Here is an 18,904-nt window from a genome sequence, read left to right on the forward strand (position 1 = left end):
CAATCATAGTTGATAGAAAAAGACCTTACCAGAACCACTACTGACAAATCAATCTCTAACACTAAGGAAATTACATGCATAACACCTATTATATCAAAACTAGACGTGTAGGTTAAGCATTATCCCTCAGATATGTCCAATACAGTTTCTGGTCTTCCAAAAGCTGTCAGTGGTACCTACATCGTTCCGAGGGCCCTAAACATAATTCAAATCCCTCAGAATCCCAAAAAATGATAATCCTTTTTGGTATATGTAAGAAAAAAATCACCTTATCTATCTTCTTGTCTTGTGTCTGAATCATCAAAGAATGCTTTCTGTCATTTCATGGTATTCCATTATGCAGAACTTCAACTTAATATCCAACTCAAGTGAATACGGCTTAGTATGAAGAGCGGATTCGTCAAACAATGCTAACTTAAAATTATGAAACAAACAGTGATATTTGTGGTGTGCTCATGGCAAGATAGCTAACAAGACTGGCGAAAAACAAAATAAGGGGTAAGAGAGGGAAAGGGGAGGGAGATGGTTGAAAGAGGGTGAGAGGGGGGCGAAAAGAACAACAACCAACAATATAGGGAGGAGAGTGACATACGAAGTGAATAAAAAACACTTAATACATATTGTGCAAGTTGTTTAATGACTGTGCTGGATAGGGAGTATTGTGAAAGATAGTAGGAATCCGCAACCGAACGATTTATCAATAGTATACGTATTATTTACAGCACTTTCTTCTGCTAAATCTACTACAAAGCTTCCATTCCCCATATTTTGAATACGAGCCCCCTTCATGCATTCTAAAAGTCACCGAAATCCATTATCATCATCAAATATAGTTACATTAACGCACCTCAACGTCCAATTCCCCAAAAACCATAACCTGTGTAGAAAATTTTCAAATGAAATATCCTCGTATTCCGTTTCGCACCTTAAACCGAGGGAGAACACTATTACGGAGGAATATGATGCCAGCATTAATAAGATCTGCGTTGATCTTTTGCGATTTTTTGTTTGTTTTGGCGTTCTAGTCACAATTGTGTGTTTTGAGGGTTGTTTTTTGGTGGAAGATCTTGTTGTTTTCAGACAAGCTGGTTTTATTTTCGACTTAAGATATCATTTTCTTAATCAAAACATAATGATACTTACACAACTAACTAACTATATATATATCTATATATATATATATATATATATATATATATATATATATATATATATATATATATATATATATATATATATATATATATATATATACAGCCTATGCGCATACAACATATTTTCAGCGTTGGTATATAAGTTCACATTAACCAGTAATACATATGAGAGACATATATATTGACATCCACATCGAATGCTGTGTCGCATGTTGCGTGTGAAATATATCTGATTTATGCCAATTAAAGGCAGTCTACGTTACATTATGATTTGTATTAATTAATTCCTATTTCATATTCCTTAATTATCAGCTGAAGCTGAAGCGAGTTCACCAATACCAGCAAATCAAACAGGTGGGTATATTTAAAGCTCACGATTGTCAATTATTTGTCGTAAAGGTTTGATGACGGTGGTTGCAAACTGTATTTGTCAGCAGTTTCTTTCTGTTTGACATCCACATCGAATGCTGTGTCGCATGTTGGGTGTGAAATATATTTGATGTATGCCAATTACAGGTAGTCTACGTTACATTGTGATTTGTATTAATTAATTCCTGTTTCATATGCCTTCATTATCAGCTGAAGCGTTAAGCAGAAGATCAACAGTACCAACAAATCAATCAGGTAGGTATATTTAAAGCTCACGATTGTCAATTATTTGTCGTAAAGGTTTGATGACGGGGGTTGCAAACTGTATCTGTCAGCATTTCCTTTCTGTTTGTGTCAAAATAACCTCCATCGTCTTCCTTCTATCATGGAGTCGTTTAAGGGGTATCTTAAAACAAAGTGTATGCACAATCGCTACAAAATAAAAATAAATATTCTAATTATTTACAGCCCTTCCTTCTGCTTAATCTACTTCGAAGCTTCCGTTTCCCATATCTTGAATACGAGCCCCCTTAATGCACTTTCTAAAAGTCACCGAAATCCATTATCATGATCAAATATAGTTACATTAACGCAGCTCAGCGTCCAATTACCCCAAAACCATAACCTGTGTAGACAATTTTCAAATGAAATATCCCCGTATTCCGTTTAGCACCTTACACCGAGGGATATAACTATTACGGAGGAATATGCTGCCATCATTTACAGGATCCGCGTTGATCTTTTGCGATTTTTTTTTTTTTTTTGGTAAAAGATCTTGTTGTTTTCAGACAAGCTGGTTTTATTTTCGACTGTCGCATGTTGCGTGTAAATGTCTGATTGATACCAATTAAAGACAGTCTACTTTAAGTTATGATTCCTGTTTCATATTTCTTAATTATCAGCTGAACCTGAAGCGAGTTTACCAGTACCAACAAATCAATCAGGTGGGTATATTTAAAGCTCACGATTGCCAATTATTTGTCGTAAAGGTTTGATGACGGGGGTTACAAACTGTATCGGCCAGCATTTTCTTTCAGTTTGTTTCAAAATAACCTCCATCGTTTTTCTTCTATCATGTGAGTCGTTTAAAGTGTATCTTAAAACATACTTTATATGCACAATCGCACCTCTTAACGGCAAAAAACCCACCAGGTTCATACAAGTCGACCTTTGTATTGTATACCGAAAACCAGCAGATGAACTAAAATATGAATACAATATGTAAGTCACATGATCACATGATGAAAACAGTACTGTGTATCTTCAGGGGTAGGATCTGAACAATTTGAATAGGCCTAAGCAAAAAATAAAATAGCGCTTGTGATTTGCAATCCTGAATCATAAAATAAGCTGGTAATCCACACAAGCACAATACTTCTTACTTCTTTAGGAGTCCCCAAAGAAACGGAAAGATTTTAAAACACTTTATAAAAGATATAGAGCAATAAGCAACAAGCATTGGTTCGATATCAAAACAACTTACTCAGAAGTAAGTCGTATTGGCTATGAAGGAGTGCCTTGCACGAATGGACTAAAAACTGACTTTTTTGCACCCTTAAGTTACAAAGGTTAGATATTTGGAAACGGCAGATCGAGTTTAGGCAATATTTTTCAGTAGTTGACAGGTTGCTGGAGGTGTTACTTTTCTGTATACAAAGAAATTGCGACGTCATAGGTTTGTGTCTTTTGTCTTTTCTGAGGTTTTTATTATTAGTTATACTGGTTAAATTATAAACGGCACTATTGATAATAACGACAGTAGGACAGGCGTTATTTGTTTAAAGGTCTAGTGACGAAACAGGGCATTTCAGCCGTAGCCTTAACTTTTGCATCAGTAACTGACAACAATAAGTAGGAATATTACTTTCATCATCATATTTACAAGGTTATGAGAATGTACTAGGAAAGAGCGTTATAAAAAAATAAAAACTATGAAATGTGCCCCACCCCTTTAATCAAACTACACCACACATATCCCTGCCTTTGACCTCTTTCTGGGTTACTCTTGAGGCTCCCGCCTCTCTCAATTACATTGCGTTAGTATCCAAATCTTTTTCAGAACACAATAATGTCTTCTGTACTAGTTTTTAAATATAGTTGTATGCAGCAAACATGCACACCTAATGATCACGTCAAATGAGAAAAAAATCATACTAAATCTCAATGTAATAGGCGACTGGTAACTGTGTTCTTTAGTTCGATTGCAAAACACCATTATTGAGGCCTAATTCAAATGCGACACAATTTTTATTTTGTACATATAAACCATGTCATGTCAAACATCTGATGTACAATACCCAGCAACAATCATTCATGAAGATAACAATGCATTCCACAATCACTGTCCTACTAAAGAACTACAGTAAATGTTTGATTGACAGTTTAAATATTTACACTTATTATTGTAAGCCTAACCTTTCCACACTAGTGGTGTAAATATGTATGTCCAACCACAGTAAGTAGCTGACCTGGGTCTTTCTTGTTACACCAAACTACACCAGTACTCTTGCAAATATTATTTTTTGACGTTAGGTGAATTATGCCACAAGGTAAAGTAAAGTTGTTACCATATTTCTTCCTAACAGTTAGTTACTAAAGATTATGATGTTGATATGATGACACTGAATTGTATTATGCATTGTTTTTGTATACAGATAACACGAATGAGGCCGGTGGAGAATTACAAATAATTGAGAGGCAGAAGAATTCATTGAATTACATAATTCTAGTCTCGTGTGTAATTCTTGTCGTATTCTCACTTATCCTAACCGTGTTTTTTGTAAGTCAGGTAAGTTAACTTCATCGTCTTAAGTATCTACCATCGCTCAACCACACAGCTCCGACTGAGATATTCAAATTGGTTTAACGTACCAACCGGTAGGATAATGTATATGCATGTATTCAACTTGCTCGTCGCTGAACAGATGGCGCAATGTTTCAAAAGTTAAAAGTGAACAAACCTCTGATAAAAGAGTACATAGGTTCCAGCATAAGCTTAACGAGGTCAGCACTTTAATCGCTTCTAAGAGAATAAAAAAGTCGAATAACTTCAGAAAATTGATCAGCATTATAACTGTTATAGGAGAAACATTATGTGGTGTGTTAATTTGTTTTTCTGCACGTCGAATATTGGCGTTTAATTATTGTTATGACAACGTTAACTTGCACGCGAGCACGAAGCAACGCCTGCAAAGATAATACAGAATTAGTTCACCTTTATGAACGTGACTGTGTAAGTTACCGTCAACAAACCCATCCCTGCTCGGTAATTGTTATCAAGACAATGTGTGCATACAGTCCCTATCAGACGATTTAATGCAGTAATAAAACAAGGGCCGCAGCAAGGCTGCAGAAGCTCAGCTGAACTTTTATTTTAGATATTTTGTTTTGATTGACAATATTTCTAAGCAGTTTATCCATATTATTTTGTGCGAAAAATATAACACACAAGTTGGATAACGGTATTAGTCCCTTTCCTCCCATACGTTTTTCCCCTTACCTGATGCTCCAATTCAGCAGAAATACTTTGTTGCAACGTTAGAATGTTTAAAAATTTGTTTTGAAAAACAAAACATAAAGATAAATGTATTTATTTTATTTTCATTGAAACGTTTGAAACAAGTTTGAAAAAGTCAACAGGCTGTAATTACCGCTAAGTTCTGTTCTTGAATACTTAAAATGCAGAACAGCCTTGCAGAACAGAATGCAAAACTTTATTGAGGTTTGATGGATGATTTCAGGGTATGACAGGGTATGATCCAATGTTATCCTTGTAAGATATCATGACTCAGCTCATCTCCGTCGATCTGGTGGTGTTGTGGGTCTAGAGGTAAAAAATTTTGGGAGCATGCCTCTTACGTAAAAAAAGCACTTCCTAGCTAATAGCAGTTACAAACAGAAAATCCTCTTCATGCTGAGTGACAGATTAAAGACAACAATATCAAAACTATTCATGCAACTTGCTCATTCGTCAAACTGCAGTGGATTTAGCTTCCAGGTGCCGCACTACCCTGATGGGAGAGGAAACGGATCTCCTAGTGCTTTTGTCCTTGACCTCTATATTAGGTCTGAAGGAAAGCAGACCATCAAGAATCGAAGAATTTGAAATATTAAGTGGCTACAACAAGCACTGTACCCAGACACATGTCAACTTTTACCATATGTACATGCAATTTCTGGCTGTCACACAACATTAAGGTTGTTTGGTATTGGGAAAGTAGTACCACTTACAAAGTTGAAAGGTAATCCCGACTTCAAACAGCAAGCAGAAATATTCTCCAGAGAAACGACAAGGGAAGACATAATGTCTGCTGGTGATAAGGCTCTTTCTTGCTGGTATGGGGGATCCCGTGAGGAAGGCTTATTTGAACTTCGGTACAGGTGGTTTGGAGAAAAATCGCGAAGAGGACCTCAGCGGTACAAGTACACTTACTTTCTCCCACTGCAGCGGTGGCGCGCTATCACAGTGCCCGTGTACAAGAATGGATGAACTAAGGTTCCAATTTGATTCCAGAAGAATGGGAGTAGGAGGTAAACTTGAACCAATGAAAACAGACCTGCTACCTGCTCCAGACACTCTTATGAAGGTGATGCGATGTAAAAACAAACTGTGATACACGGACATGCACCTGCAGAAATCTTGATTTAGAATGTTAAATAGTGTGTGGCGAACGCAAAGGTATAAACTATACAGATTCACCACATGTATCCACTGAGAGATTGGACGTGGAGCTATCGGAGGTTATTATGCCTATTTTCGTAACTTGTTATATAGGCATTCTTTGTATGGCCGTGTTGAATAATATAGTAATATGAGTACGATATAGTCTAGTCAATCTGTTTTAATATGAGGGTAAATGGGATAGTTATATAGTGTATGTTTATTATAATGTTAGTAGTTTTGCTATTCTATATACCAGGGATAATTTTGATATTGCGGGGAAATGGCAGGATTTGGCGGGAAAACGGCAGCCATCTTTGATTTGGCGGCCATCTTTGATTTATTCTGGCTCAAATGCAATGTCAAAGGTATGCAGGGACCATATTTATATATATATATATATATATATATATATATATATATATATATATATATATATATATATATATATATATATATATATATATATATATATATGTATGTATAATATACAACGTGCATAATATCTACTAATATCAGGTTGTGTATCCACCTATATTATTGAAAATAGCCGTAAAGACGACCATTTCGTTTGTATGCAAATTAGCCAATTTCACCTGGGTATATTTTCTACTTTTTTATATGTTTCTAAGTATGGTGTCTGGAGACATTTGCAACGCAAATCGTTTCTTTTGCAATAGGTCTAGTCTAGGTTTAGTCTAGGTCAAGTCATTATTTTGTACAGATTGACTAGCCTAATTACCGTGTATAGCACATGGTAACCTTACAGCAATGCTCTTTCACGGTTAACAGCCACTCATCTTTATCCCACCCCACACGAAAATTGGATGAGAATCCATATATGAAATTGATTTCTCTTGTGAAAACAGTGTGCGAAAGTCCATCCGGGATTTTTGTTCCCTCTCTAGCATCCATGTAAGTCGTGGTTTAATTTGGTCCTATAGGCTTGTGTATAAGTGCCCAAGTCGAATTTTGTCGCAGGATTCCTTGGACTTTGTCCGACATTCTTACCTTCCCGCCAAGGAACTTCTTCATTAGCCTTCATTCGATCGGATATCACCTGATATAGCCTACTAACAGTATGAATTTTTGAGCTGCAGATCAAGACAGCAGATGGACGTAACGAAATTAACGCCGCCGACAGCATCAAAGTAGCAAAAATTACCACAACTACAAAACACTTCTTACATTGGAAACTTTTGATTTTTGTTTTCAGAAGCTTCCCTGTTTTATTGTGGGTGATCGATAGAGGTAAACCTGTGCAAGTGAAATATTACTTTAGAGTGCGGCACTTACTCATAGACCAAATAGAGCCTTAAGTTCAAATAGTAACAGCCTAGCAGTTGAAATACTGTTAACGTTTCTTCATATCATTGCAAGTACAGGACCTTCCATTTTAAAAATTTTATATGTAATTAATCATACTGAAATGATGATTATTTTTAGGCGAGTACAACAGCAGTTAGAAATCCTACAATAACGAATACAACGCAATCAACAACATCCATGGTTTGTCATCTAGTAAACATTTTATTTACCAATCGAAAAGTTTTTAATATAAAATGTGTCGTTTTTATCTTTAGCGTCACTGTTACAGTATTATTGGGGATGAGGTTACAGCTTGTAGAAAGGAGATACCATATCACTTTATTGTACTCATGAGCCATTGGCTCAAATTCTATTGCAGCCTAGATGCTATAATACCTTTATTATACTCATGGCCAGAATTTTTTCTAGAATGAGGAGTAATTGGTGTATTTCGTAAAACCAAATACTTTTAGCGGTTGTTACAAATTTCAATGTAGTAAATAAATCATCGCAACAGAGATATGTCGTGAAATACGCTAATTAGCCGGTGTCATTTATATTGAATCACTAAATGCCAAGCATTTTATAACATTTAACGTTTGAAACAATGCAAGATTATCTGATACATTCATCCCAAATCGTATTGAAGCTAAATTAAATCAAAGCAATGCATTGATATGTTGCGTTCGTTATCATTCGGATGGAAAAATTCTACGTTTCTAAATGTTTGGGTTATATATTATTAGAGCAAAACAAACAAATTGTTTGCCGTAAAAGAACATTTTTGAGAATGCTTCCTGTTCTGGTTAAACTTTAGCGACCAGTGTAGTCTTGCTGGAAATATTATATAAGTCATTTAACACCTAATTTATTCGGTTATGTATCTCCGAAACGTAACATCTACGTATGTTATAGCATAACATGCTAACTTACACTGTAATTAATTTATTTTGCCACAAGAGTCAGTTTAGCTAAGTTTTACGGAAACATCAATTTAAAGTAAAAGTTGCGCCTTTTTGTGGATTAAATCACATTATAATTTCCTATAAAAGACTTAATGCATTTATATTACTACGTATTAACTTGTTATAACTAACATGATATGCTTTCCTGGAATCGCAGGATATCGCAACTAAGATAGCAGATTGGACGTAACGAAAACAACGCCGCCAACAGCATCCAAGTATCAAACATTACAACAACAAAATCTTTTCAAATTAAACACTTTTCGTTTTTTTTTTATCAGAAGCTTCCCCGCTTTATTGTAAAGTTATAGAAAGAAGTAAAACTTTTGCAAGGGAAATATAACTTCAGAGTGCAGCACTTACTCATAGATCAAATCGAGCCTTAAATTCATATACTAACAGCCTGGCTGTTGAAATACTGTTAACGTTTCTTCATATCATTGTAAGTACAGGACCTTCCATTTTAACAATTGTATATGTAATTAATTCTACTGAAATGATGATTATTTTTAGGTGAGTACGACAGCAGATAGAAATCCTGCAATGAAGAATACAACGCCATCATCAACATCCATGGTAAGTCCTCAAGTAAACATTTTATTTACCAATCGCCCAGTTTTTACATAAAATGTGTCGTTTAAATCATTAGGGTCACTGCTACAGTATTATTGTGGATGAGGTAACAGCATGTAGCAAGGAGATACCATATTACTTCATGGTACTCATGAGCCATTGCCTTAAATACTATTGCATAACATAAGTCATTTAACACTAAATTTATGCGGTTATGTATCTCCAAATGGTTGCATATAAGTATGTTAAAGCATAACATGTTAACTTATACTGTAATTAATTTATTTTGCCTTAAGAGAAAGTTAAGCTTGGTTTTACGGAAATATCAATTAAAAGTAAAAAGTTGCCGCCTTGTTGTGGCTTAAATCACATTTATCATTCCTATGAAAGGCTTAATGCAGACATATTGCTACCTGTTAACTTGTTATAACTTATATCATATGCTTTCCTGGAATCGCAGGATATCGCAACTAAGATAGCAGATTGGACGTAACGAAAACAACGACGCCAACAGCTTCCAAGTAGCAAACATTACAAAAAAAAGTTTTTTAACATTGAATACATTTGATTTTTTTATCAGAAGCTTCCCCGCTTTATTGTAGATGATCGAAAGAGGTAAAACTTGTGCAAGGGTAAAATAACTTCAGAGTGCGGCACTTACTCATAAACCAAATCGAGCCTTAAGTTCATATACTAACAGCCGAAATGTTGAAAAACTGTTGACGTTTCTTCATATCATTGCAAGTATAGGACCTTCCATTTTAACAATTTTATATGTTATTAACCATACTGAAATGATGATTATTTTTAGGCGAGTACGACAGCAGATAGAAATCCTGCAATAACGAATACAACGCCATCAACAACATCCATTGTAAGTTCTCTAGTAAACATTTCATTTACCAATCGTCCAGTTTTTACATAAAATGTGTCGTTTTTATCTTTAGCGTCACTGTTACAGTATTATTGTGGATGGGTTACAGCTTGTAGCAAGGAGATACCATATCACTTTATTGTACTCATGAGCCATTGGCTCGAATACTATTGCAGTCTAGCTGCTATCATGCCTTTATAATACCTTTATAATACTCATGACCAGAATTTGGTTGAGAATAAAGGAGTAACTGGTGTATCTCGTAAAACCAATTACTTTTAGCAGTTGTTTACAAATTTCAATGTATTACATAAATAATCGCAACAGAGACATGTCGTGAAATACGCTTATTAGCCGGTGTCATTTATATTGAATCACTACATGTAAAGCATTTTATTAAAATTTAACGTCTGAAACAATGCAAGATCATCTGATACACTGATCCCAAATTGTATTGAAGTTAAATTTAATCAAGGCAATGCATTGATATTTTGCATCCGTTATCATTCGAATGGAAAAATTCATCGTTTCTAAATGTTTGGGTTATATATTAGTAGAGCAAAACAAACCAATTGTTTGTCGTAGAAGTACATTTTTGAGAAATTGCTTCTTGTTCTGATTAAACTTTAGCAACCAGTTTAGTCTTGCTAGAAATATTAACTTTCAAAACATAAGTTATTTATCACTGAATTTATGCAGTTATTTATCTCCAAAAGGTTGCACATACGTAGTTTAAAGCATAACAAGTTATTTTACACTGTAATTAATTTATTATGCCTCAAGAGAACATTTTGCTTGGCTATACGGAAATATCAATTAAAAGTAAAAAGCTGCCGCCTTGTTGTGGTTTAAATCAAATTTATCATTCCTATAAAAGGCTAAATGCAGATTTATTGCTACGTGTTAACTTGTTATAACTAACATTATATGCTTTCCTGGAATTGCAGGGTACCACACCTAAGCTTCAGACATCGACAAAGTATCCCTCCTATGTTAACATCCAAGATTACGCAGACGAGCCAGGGAGACACAATTTAATTTTGGGTAGTACTAGGCCAGGGGATATCCGTCTGTACACATTCAGACAGAAAATGATAGGCACGCTGTTTGAAGTACAACAGTACACCTTCCAGTACAGTAAAAAACCTACTGAAACAATCTCTGGAGTACTAGTACGGGATCAATGGGACGATGACACTGGCGGATATCCCGAACTGATGGCAGGTGGTCCAGGACAAGGCTATGTTGATGTAAAAATAACCTCACAAAAAAGTCGAGGTTTCTATTTTTCCTTTTCTGTCTATGGTCGAAACACTTGACGCATGTTCAGGCTGTAAAATAAATTGGTTCAAATAACCAATAAAAATCAGGATAGCTAATATTAAATTTGATTATGTATTAAATATATTGTATAACAACTTAGGATTACTTAAACTAGCAAATGTTTGAAATTTAATCGTTTTAATATGTTAAAGTATTCCTTTCAAAATGCATTTTTCGTGGCCATGGTTTATTAATTTGTATCTCATAATCAGAACTTTGCCATTAATAAAGTAGAAATTGCTATTCAAGTGATACTGTTCACACACGAGTAGTAGTAAACGAAATTTTACCCCTGATCGACCTCGCAAGTGGTCCTGCGGGGGATAATAGAATTGTTTTCAAAGAAAAGACAACGTTTTTTTTTTTTTTTTTTTTTTTTTTTTTTTTTTTTTTTCTGGGGATCAGTTGTCTTTGTTGAGCCAGGGAATGGTTGATAAGTGAAGTATCGTTACAATAGCATTGAATAGAAAGCCATGGGTGAATGGAGGAAAGAACCCGAAGTCAGGGGACAAAGGAGACAAAGGGCTAGCGAGGGAGAGATTTCTATTGATTGGGGTTTAAGTTCTTAAGTACTAAGGAATGAAAAGACAGATTGGTTTCGTTTATTCGGGAAGTGTGTGTTTACGACTTGGTATTTCAGGAAAAGATCTTTGATTAAAGGGTCTTTATCGAGGTTGTTTTGGTATAGGTTAATGTTAAATTCTTCAAGAAGTTTAAAAATAGGAGTTGTGTTGCCTGCATGAAGAACATGCCAGGTTCCGATATAAGAAGGGATTTTCAGTGCAATTCGATAGGCTGTTGTATGGATTCTGTTTAAAACTTGTTTGTTGCTATTAGAAATGGAAAGCAGGGAGATGCTCCCGTAGCTGACATCGCAATAAGATGTATACGTTTACTGAAGCACTCTTTGTTTTCAATGTATCAAATGTAGATTTTACACGATCCCACGTATGCGGACAGAACGGTTTAGGCGATCATTTTTACCTAGAAGTATTAAAACTTTGAATAGTATGATACATAGATAACTTTTTTAACCTATTTTTGAGATGCTGTAGTCCATTTTATTATATTGTCATTTTATGATGAATATCAATAAAGTTTACTTTACTTTACTTATATATATTTACCTCACATTTGTTAATCGTAACATGATGTAAGGAAAAACAAAGTTGCTTTTATTTTTGTCCAACTGCTTGGACAAAAAATAAGATCATTGGATATTTTGTCCAAGGAGCAAAGAATCATCTCATAAAACCATAGAGACAAATACATGTTATAAATAGTAGTAGCAGCGGTTATGTAAACCCTATTAACGCTCAACGAGGATAAGATTCTTAACATGACTGTAGTATTTGCATGATTGTAATTGTTTAAAGGATGCTTGCCAGTTTTGTTTAAATCAACATTTAAAGTACAGTCGTTTAGCAATGTAACTTGCACTATGATGGTACTATTATTCTAGATTGCAAAGTACTTATTTCATGCTTCCGTTGCTAAGATTACTAAACAGTGTGTTTTGTCTGATTGTCTTGGCTCTACTCGTGATCTACTACGAATTCGAAGTTTTGGGAGGGACACAACCAATGCGATATTTAATGATATATTTTGCTAGGTTTGGAGATCATCCGTGGATGTCAGAACTGGCACGATTGACAATTGCTTAAATGGCTAAGACATTGATTAGCTTCGAAGATTTATTAACAGTTATATGTAGAGTTGCTAGTAAGCCTATGACTAAGATTAATACATATTACCCAGTGCTTGCAAAGTCATGTTTACATGCATGGATGACCTATCGGACGACACAGAATATAAATGTGTACTACAGATCGGACTACATTAAAGGAAGCTTAGCAAGAAACATTAACTCATAACTTAAAAGACAATTTTTCATAGCTTTTTCGATAAACTGTACATGTATAAAGACAATATTGTTAATTCTCTCAGGATATTACAAGTTTTTCACAATGGGCAGTGTAACATACCAAATTGGTATGAGTGGCTGAACTGAAGTCTGCGAGTGGTCACCAAATAAGAGGAACTTACCGTTTATAAAGATGCCATGTACGTACAACAAGCATGCATACAGTTATTGCCGAAATTGTTGTGAACCCTCTTGTATCATTGTATGTATGCGCGCACAGGAGGACAAAGTTCAGACTATTTCTAAATATAGTTGTACTAAGCTTATAGTACTTATTTATTGTCAAGCAAAAGATTGTGTTGGTTGCGCCCCTTCATGTAGCAGTTCAATTTTAGTGTACACACCAGCTCAGTAATGTAACTATTTTATAAAGTTTGAGAGTTTAACCGAATTGCTATTAATGAACAGGCTGACTTTAATGATCTCTCCAAAGTCAGAAGCGATACTTGTCTTTTCAATCCCGGTCGTTTTAGACCGATTTTGAACTTTAAGTATCATTTAAAACCATGCTTGGTTGATTGGGGATACAAGTTTCTTCGACATTATCCCAACACCATTAATGCTTGAAGATGTTGTAGCTTTTGGCTTTGCTTTCCTTAAGTTTTTAATTTTCGTCACAGAATTCTACCCCTCGCATTCGGTTCTTATGTTTTGTTTTGTTATGTTTTTTGGAGGGGGAGGAATGTTTTAACTTTGGTAGCCATTATTTAGCGCAACCATAATTTTGTTATAGATATTAATACTATAGCTTTTATACACATTTTCATAACATATCAGTATGCAAATTTAACAAGCAAAATGTACTAATATAAAAAGGAGCATTGATCAATATATTTGCATTTTCACAGTGTTGTTTTTCTACATATTATTGTCATAAAATATACCCTCAATATATGATATAGTATTCAAATAGCGCCACCTAATTGTTGTACGCATGCGCTTGTTGTGCAGCTCCTTATATTATCGTACACAGTAAGCGCCATCTGTTCATCTGGGATGGCCAGTTTAAGTGATAGACGACGTAAGACTCATGGTCTGTTTCCTTCGAGCAGTTAGTTAAACTCATGAGATTACGAAAGGTACATCGAATCGTGAAGGCGGATTTGTAGTAACATCATACAAAGAAGTTCGTTTATGTGTTAAGAGAAACCGAGGAAAGTTTATTTTCTGTTCCGCGTTTCGGATGTCTCTTTCTTCAAAACGAGATTGGAGCGAATAAAATTGTCACAGTATTGTGTTCTTTTCTTCTGTCCGAAAATAATTTGAAGCGATTTGAGATGAAGTCAGTTTGACCTTTAACAAGTTACAAGAATCATCTTTCAGTAATGGTCACGTATTTCCGTACTCTTGTTATACTTAGTTCTGCAAAAGAGAAAGAAAACCAAATGTCTTTATTTTTCAACGGATTTCCTCCGATACCTCAAATGGGATTCTCGATGTTTCTTCTTACTGAATAGAGAGCAGTTTGGTGTTATGGTTGTGTACAACAGCAGCACAGTAGTGTTTGACGCTTAATTATTTGACGTGCACAGTCTCTGACATTTCATGGAAACCAATTTTGTAATCGGCTAGTTAGAAGTGATTTGATCATAGTCAAAAATCAGTTAAAGATCAGGAAAAGAAAATTAATTAAATAAAAATTGAGGCCTCAGTGTCAGATTTGATTGCAATTACTTTTAACGGTGATTCCTCAAATTAAAAGATCGTTTTATATAGTTTTTCATTTCGCGAATCAGTCCGTAAAAATATGCCTGCAAAATGGTTCAGCACGTTTTATGACAGAATCCACAGAGGTCGTGAAGTTCCTACTGAAGCTGACGATGGGGACTTTTATAATACGAAGAACGGTAAAAATCATGTAGAGAACGGCGATAATCTACATATGGGAGAGGTATGCAGCATATTCGACAGTCCTTACCGCATACTTAGGGTAAGTGCCTTTCATTATGATATACAAAATATATTGAACCGTAATTGCAGTGGAAAAATGCGATAATAGACATATTTGTGAGGTATGCATGAATTATCTTCGACAGTAGTTAACGCAAGCTTAGGGCAAGTTGTTTCGATAAGCATATCAAAATATGCAAGAAATTGTAATAATTTCATTCTTATAATTATGTAAGAAATGTAAGCATATCCACTCAGCACATAGTCGTAGCTATGAACCTGGCAAAATCATTACTTCCTTCACGTTAACAGTTACTAAGTTCACCTTAATATCTTAATCTTAGCTTAGACATCATATTTTGTTTATCATATCTGCAACCGACAAACCTATACTGGATATAAAGTAATTCGGTGTCATATGTACAGTATACCGAGTACATTGTATAGTAACACATGTTACACATGTAACACATGTAACGACCATGTTTCTAAGGCACTGCCAGACTTTTGTTGTCAGACTTTTGTTGGTGTCTGCGAAATTTACATATTCACCACGGTATTTTACACAGATGTTGAACAAGTGATTCGGTCCGTCTGCATTTACTCAGTATTTTTAAACATTGGCAACACCCTACGTAATCAATAAAATCATTCTTAAGTCAGTTGACATCTATATGTTATAACACAGGTTCACTGCAGCTACAGCAAATCAATGTTCATCATTGAATTCCCATATGACCGACCTTCATCGTTGGCACTGTATCATATTTTTACATCCTCATTTATATGCTCATTAACACATGACACTTCAACCCATTAATTTCTATTATTATCTCATAGATACCGAATTGCGCTTACAAAAACTAATTTAAGCTTATATCAGACGCGGTAAATCTACCCTTGGTAAAAGTCTGACAGTATTATGAAGGTATTTTATTACAGTTAAGTCATTGTCCATTCATAATAATGAAGTTTTAAGAGGCTTTTGACAGACGACCGATACCGGATGCCTTGCTATAATATTTTTCGAACGACAACGAAACTGTATAGGCTAATATATATATGAGCATATATGAGGCGATTCTGAATTACAATAAACGTGGTCAGTTTTATATTACGACAGTAAAGGCTTCAACTTATCAATCAAAGGAAGTTCATCGTAACGACCCACATTCTGATACATAAATTACAAAATACACATCTTTTCAGATCGCGATTGGTAATGGATTGTATTCTTTTTTTGCAAAACTAAAGAATTTCAACCAAAGTTAAAACGTCCATTGGTTGAATCATTTCAAAGTCAATACCGTCTACAGCTCTTGTAAATGTATAGGTCCTTAGTATTATCGTGGAAGTTATCAGTCAGTATTAGGCCTACCGATGTGATTTTTATGGGGTTTTTTTTAAATGTGTTGAAGTTGTAATATATCTGACCAATATTTGACTTTCTATAGCCTATTTGGTAGCAGTATATTGCTGACATATAAATAAACAATGTTTACGTATACAAAAAAATGTTTACGTATAATAAAAAGAACTTTTCTACGTATAAATAAGCAATGCTAGTCCTCAGGCGTACTTCGACCACATAATTAATGAAATTGCATGAATAACAGAAAACAGGCCAATCACATGCGTAATACGGGGAGCACTAAACTGGTAACTATGGTGAATTAATAGAATGAATTTTCGTTGTACATATATTAATGTAGCCTAGTGTTATAAAACACTATTATCCGCATAGCATTGGATGTTGTTGTGTAAACTGATATACTTTTATACGGAAAGTTCCATAACACTACGCGGCATATGCTTGTAGTATAGTGTGACAACATCCATTCCAAACATTATCATTGACAAGATGTCAGACATCATTTTCATGTTAATAGAACTGTAACATCAAAGTATACTTGCTATAAAAGTTTAAATCTAGCTTGAAAACATACATTTTTTTTCTCGAATTTCATTCGCTTAAAGTTACGGTATGTTATAAACATTGCGCTACCATGTTATTAACACTATTACTTAACATATAGAAGTAAACATACGGATGAATACATAAGAGAAAAATAAGACGAAAAACGCTGTTTTCTTTAATGCAGAAATTCACCCTATTATATTCTTTCATACCCAAATCTGCTAACGCTGATTCATATCACAGTATTCTCGCTTCTCCAGAAAACAGAACAGATACATAGGCTATACACGGTCTTAGTCAAAATGCCTAGAAGAACATACACTAGAAAAACATGCATAATAAAGTAGTACCGGTAGTTTCATAACTAATATAATTTATCGGCTACATACTACATGCTTTATGGATTCCCATCTTCTATTGCCCGCCATATAACATTCACAGGTGTTTCGTACCCCTGAGGGTTACATATTCTTGTCTTTTGAATTGAGTTGCGGCCTCGTTGAATAACATTCCGCTGCGAATGTTCAAGGCTCTTGTCTCATTTGCATATTACATAGGTCGCTGCGAGCGGGTCTTTTCAGGAGTTCAAACGGCTTTACGACAAAGATAACAAGCGACTGAGTTTTCGTGACGTCAATGGGGCGCTGGCTATCCACCATGCAGCTGGTGGAGGGAATGTGGAAATTTTGAGATTCATCCTCGAAAAGGGAACAGGTAGGGTACAGTTTTGTATTTTGTAATATATATACTGGTTTCCATTTATAATATAGTGTCGGCCGGATTGTTGTGTAATGGAGGTTTGCATAAGAAAGATACATCGAAAAAGTTGATGTGTAGTTCATCCTTATGTTGTGTGATACTACAGATAACCCTTGACCTTCACTTCTGTTCTAAGATCTAAGAAACGTCAGTGATTTCCTACGCAGGAATATCTTAATGTATACACACAGAAAAACCTTAAACATTCAATATATTACGTTGACTAGAGATTCTAGAATTTCTAGGTTACGTTTATTTTATTGTCACGCTCGATTTGCCCCGTGGCTTTTTGAACGTCTCCTTATTTTCCAGAAAATTGAATCCGCTCAGCCTCGACACGATTCCCTCAGGGATATCGTATCAAAAAAGTTAACACCTCCATAAGCTGATCTGTGAATGTCAATTAAGAGGCTTATCTAGCGTGACCTAGGAATGTGACATTAATATGAAAAAATATACTTGTTTTTGTTGATACGTTTTAATGTTTCCCTCCAACAGAGACTTAGGATCCATCAATTTGACAGTGTCGCTTTGGTCTGTTACATAAATGACGTAACATATTAATACCATACCGGAATAATGTCACACTATATCCTATTAAATAATGTATGGTTTGTCGTTAAGGGAGGAGCAATATTTGTAGCGAAATTAAATCGCCAAGTTTCCTACATTTGCACGGATTATCTTCCATCTGTCCATCGGTTTCCATAAACTTAAACTTAGATCCGCAAATTTGTTTGTATAAACTCATTCCATTGTTTAATGAAAATTAATTGAAAATAAGCACTACCCTTATCTGTTTGGTTGCTAGCTCAAGGAGCAAACGAGGACAGACAAATCAGAATATCTGCCAATCAATCATAGGCAGTATTAATGCTACAGAGACGAGGAAACGTTCAAGGCCTTATTTCCTAAGTCTCGAAGCGAAGTCCATTGGCAAATCCACTCTCGCACTATTCTCTGTGGCAGAATAACAAACTTTTTGGGAGCAATATGCATCGGTTAGGACTATTTCCGGAATATGATTGGGAGATGGGAGTTGGGGGGAAAGAATTGGTTTTGACGTAGGTGATGTTGATTAATTCTATCAAGGGCGTCGAAAACCATTATATCCTTTCAGGTCTTGCGTTAAATCATTAAATCGGTCGTTTATATGGACCAGAATATGTAAAGCTATACAGGGATGG

The 18,904-nt window shown here is 35.1% G+C and overlaps 2 protein-coding genes across 2 annotated transcripts in view; both read left to right on the forward strand.

The window, feature by feature from the left end:
* Window positions 1–1,734: 1,734 nt before the first annotated feature.
* LOC139974481 (uncharacterized) overlaps window positions 1,735–18,904 on the forward strand; it is a 65,260-nt gene continuing 48,090 nt past the window's right edge. The window contains exons 1-2 of the mRNA XM_071981663.1: window positions 1,735–1,778; window positions 2,426–2,467. The gene's annotated coding sequence lies outside the window, so the exon portion shown is untranslated. The remainder of the gene's footprint in view (window positions 1,779–2,425; window positions 2,468–18,904) is intronic.
* LOC139974484 (uncharacterized) lies at window positions 14,814–18,295 on the forward strand. Its single transcript, XM_071981667.1, has 3 exons — window positions 14,814–15,080; window positions 17,516–17,682; window positions 17,963–18,295. The coding sequence occupies exons 1-3, from the start codon at window positions 14,898–14,900 to the stop codon at window positions 18,099–18,101; spliced, it is 489 nt and encodes a 162-aa protein (XP_071837768.1). The 5' UTR covers window positions 14,814–14,897; the 3' UTR covers window positions 18,102–18,295.

The sequence above is a fragment of the Apostichopus japonicus genome, chromosome 9 (genome assembly GCF_037975245.1).
Source record: "Apostichopus japonicus isolate 1M-3 chromosome 9, ASM3797524v1, whole genome shotgun sequence".
Taxonomy (NCBI): Eukaryota; Metazoa; Echinodermata; class Holothuroidea; order Aspidochirotida; family Stichopodidae; genus Apostichopus; species Apostichopus japonicus.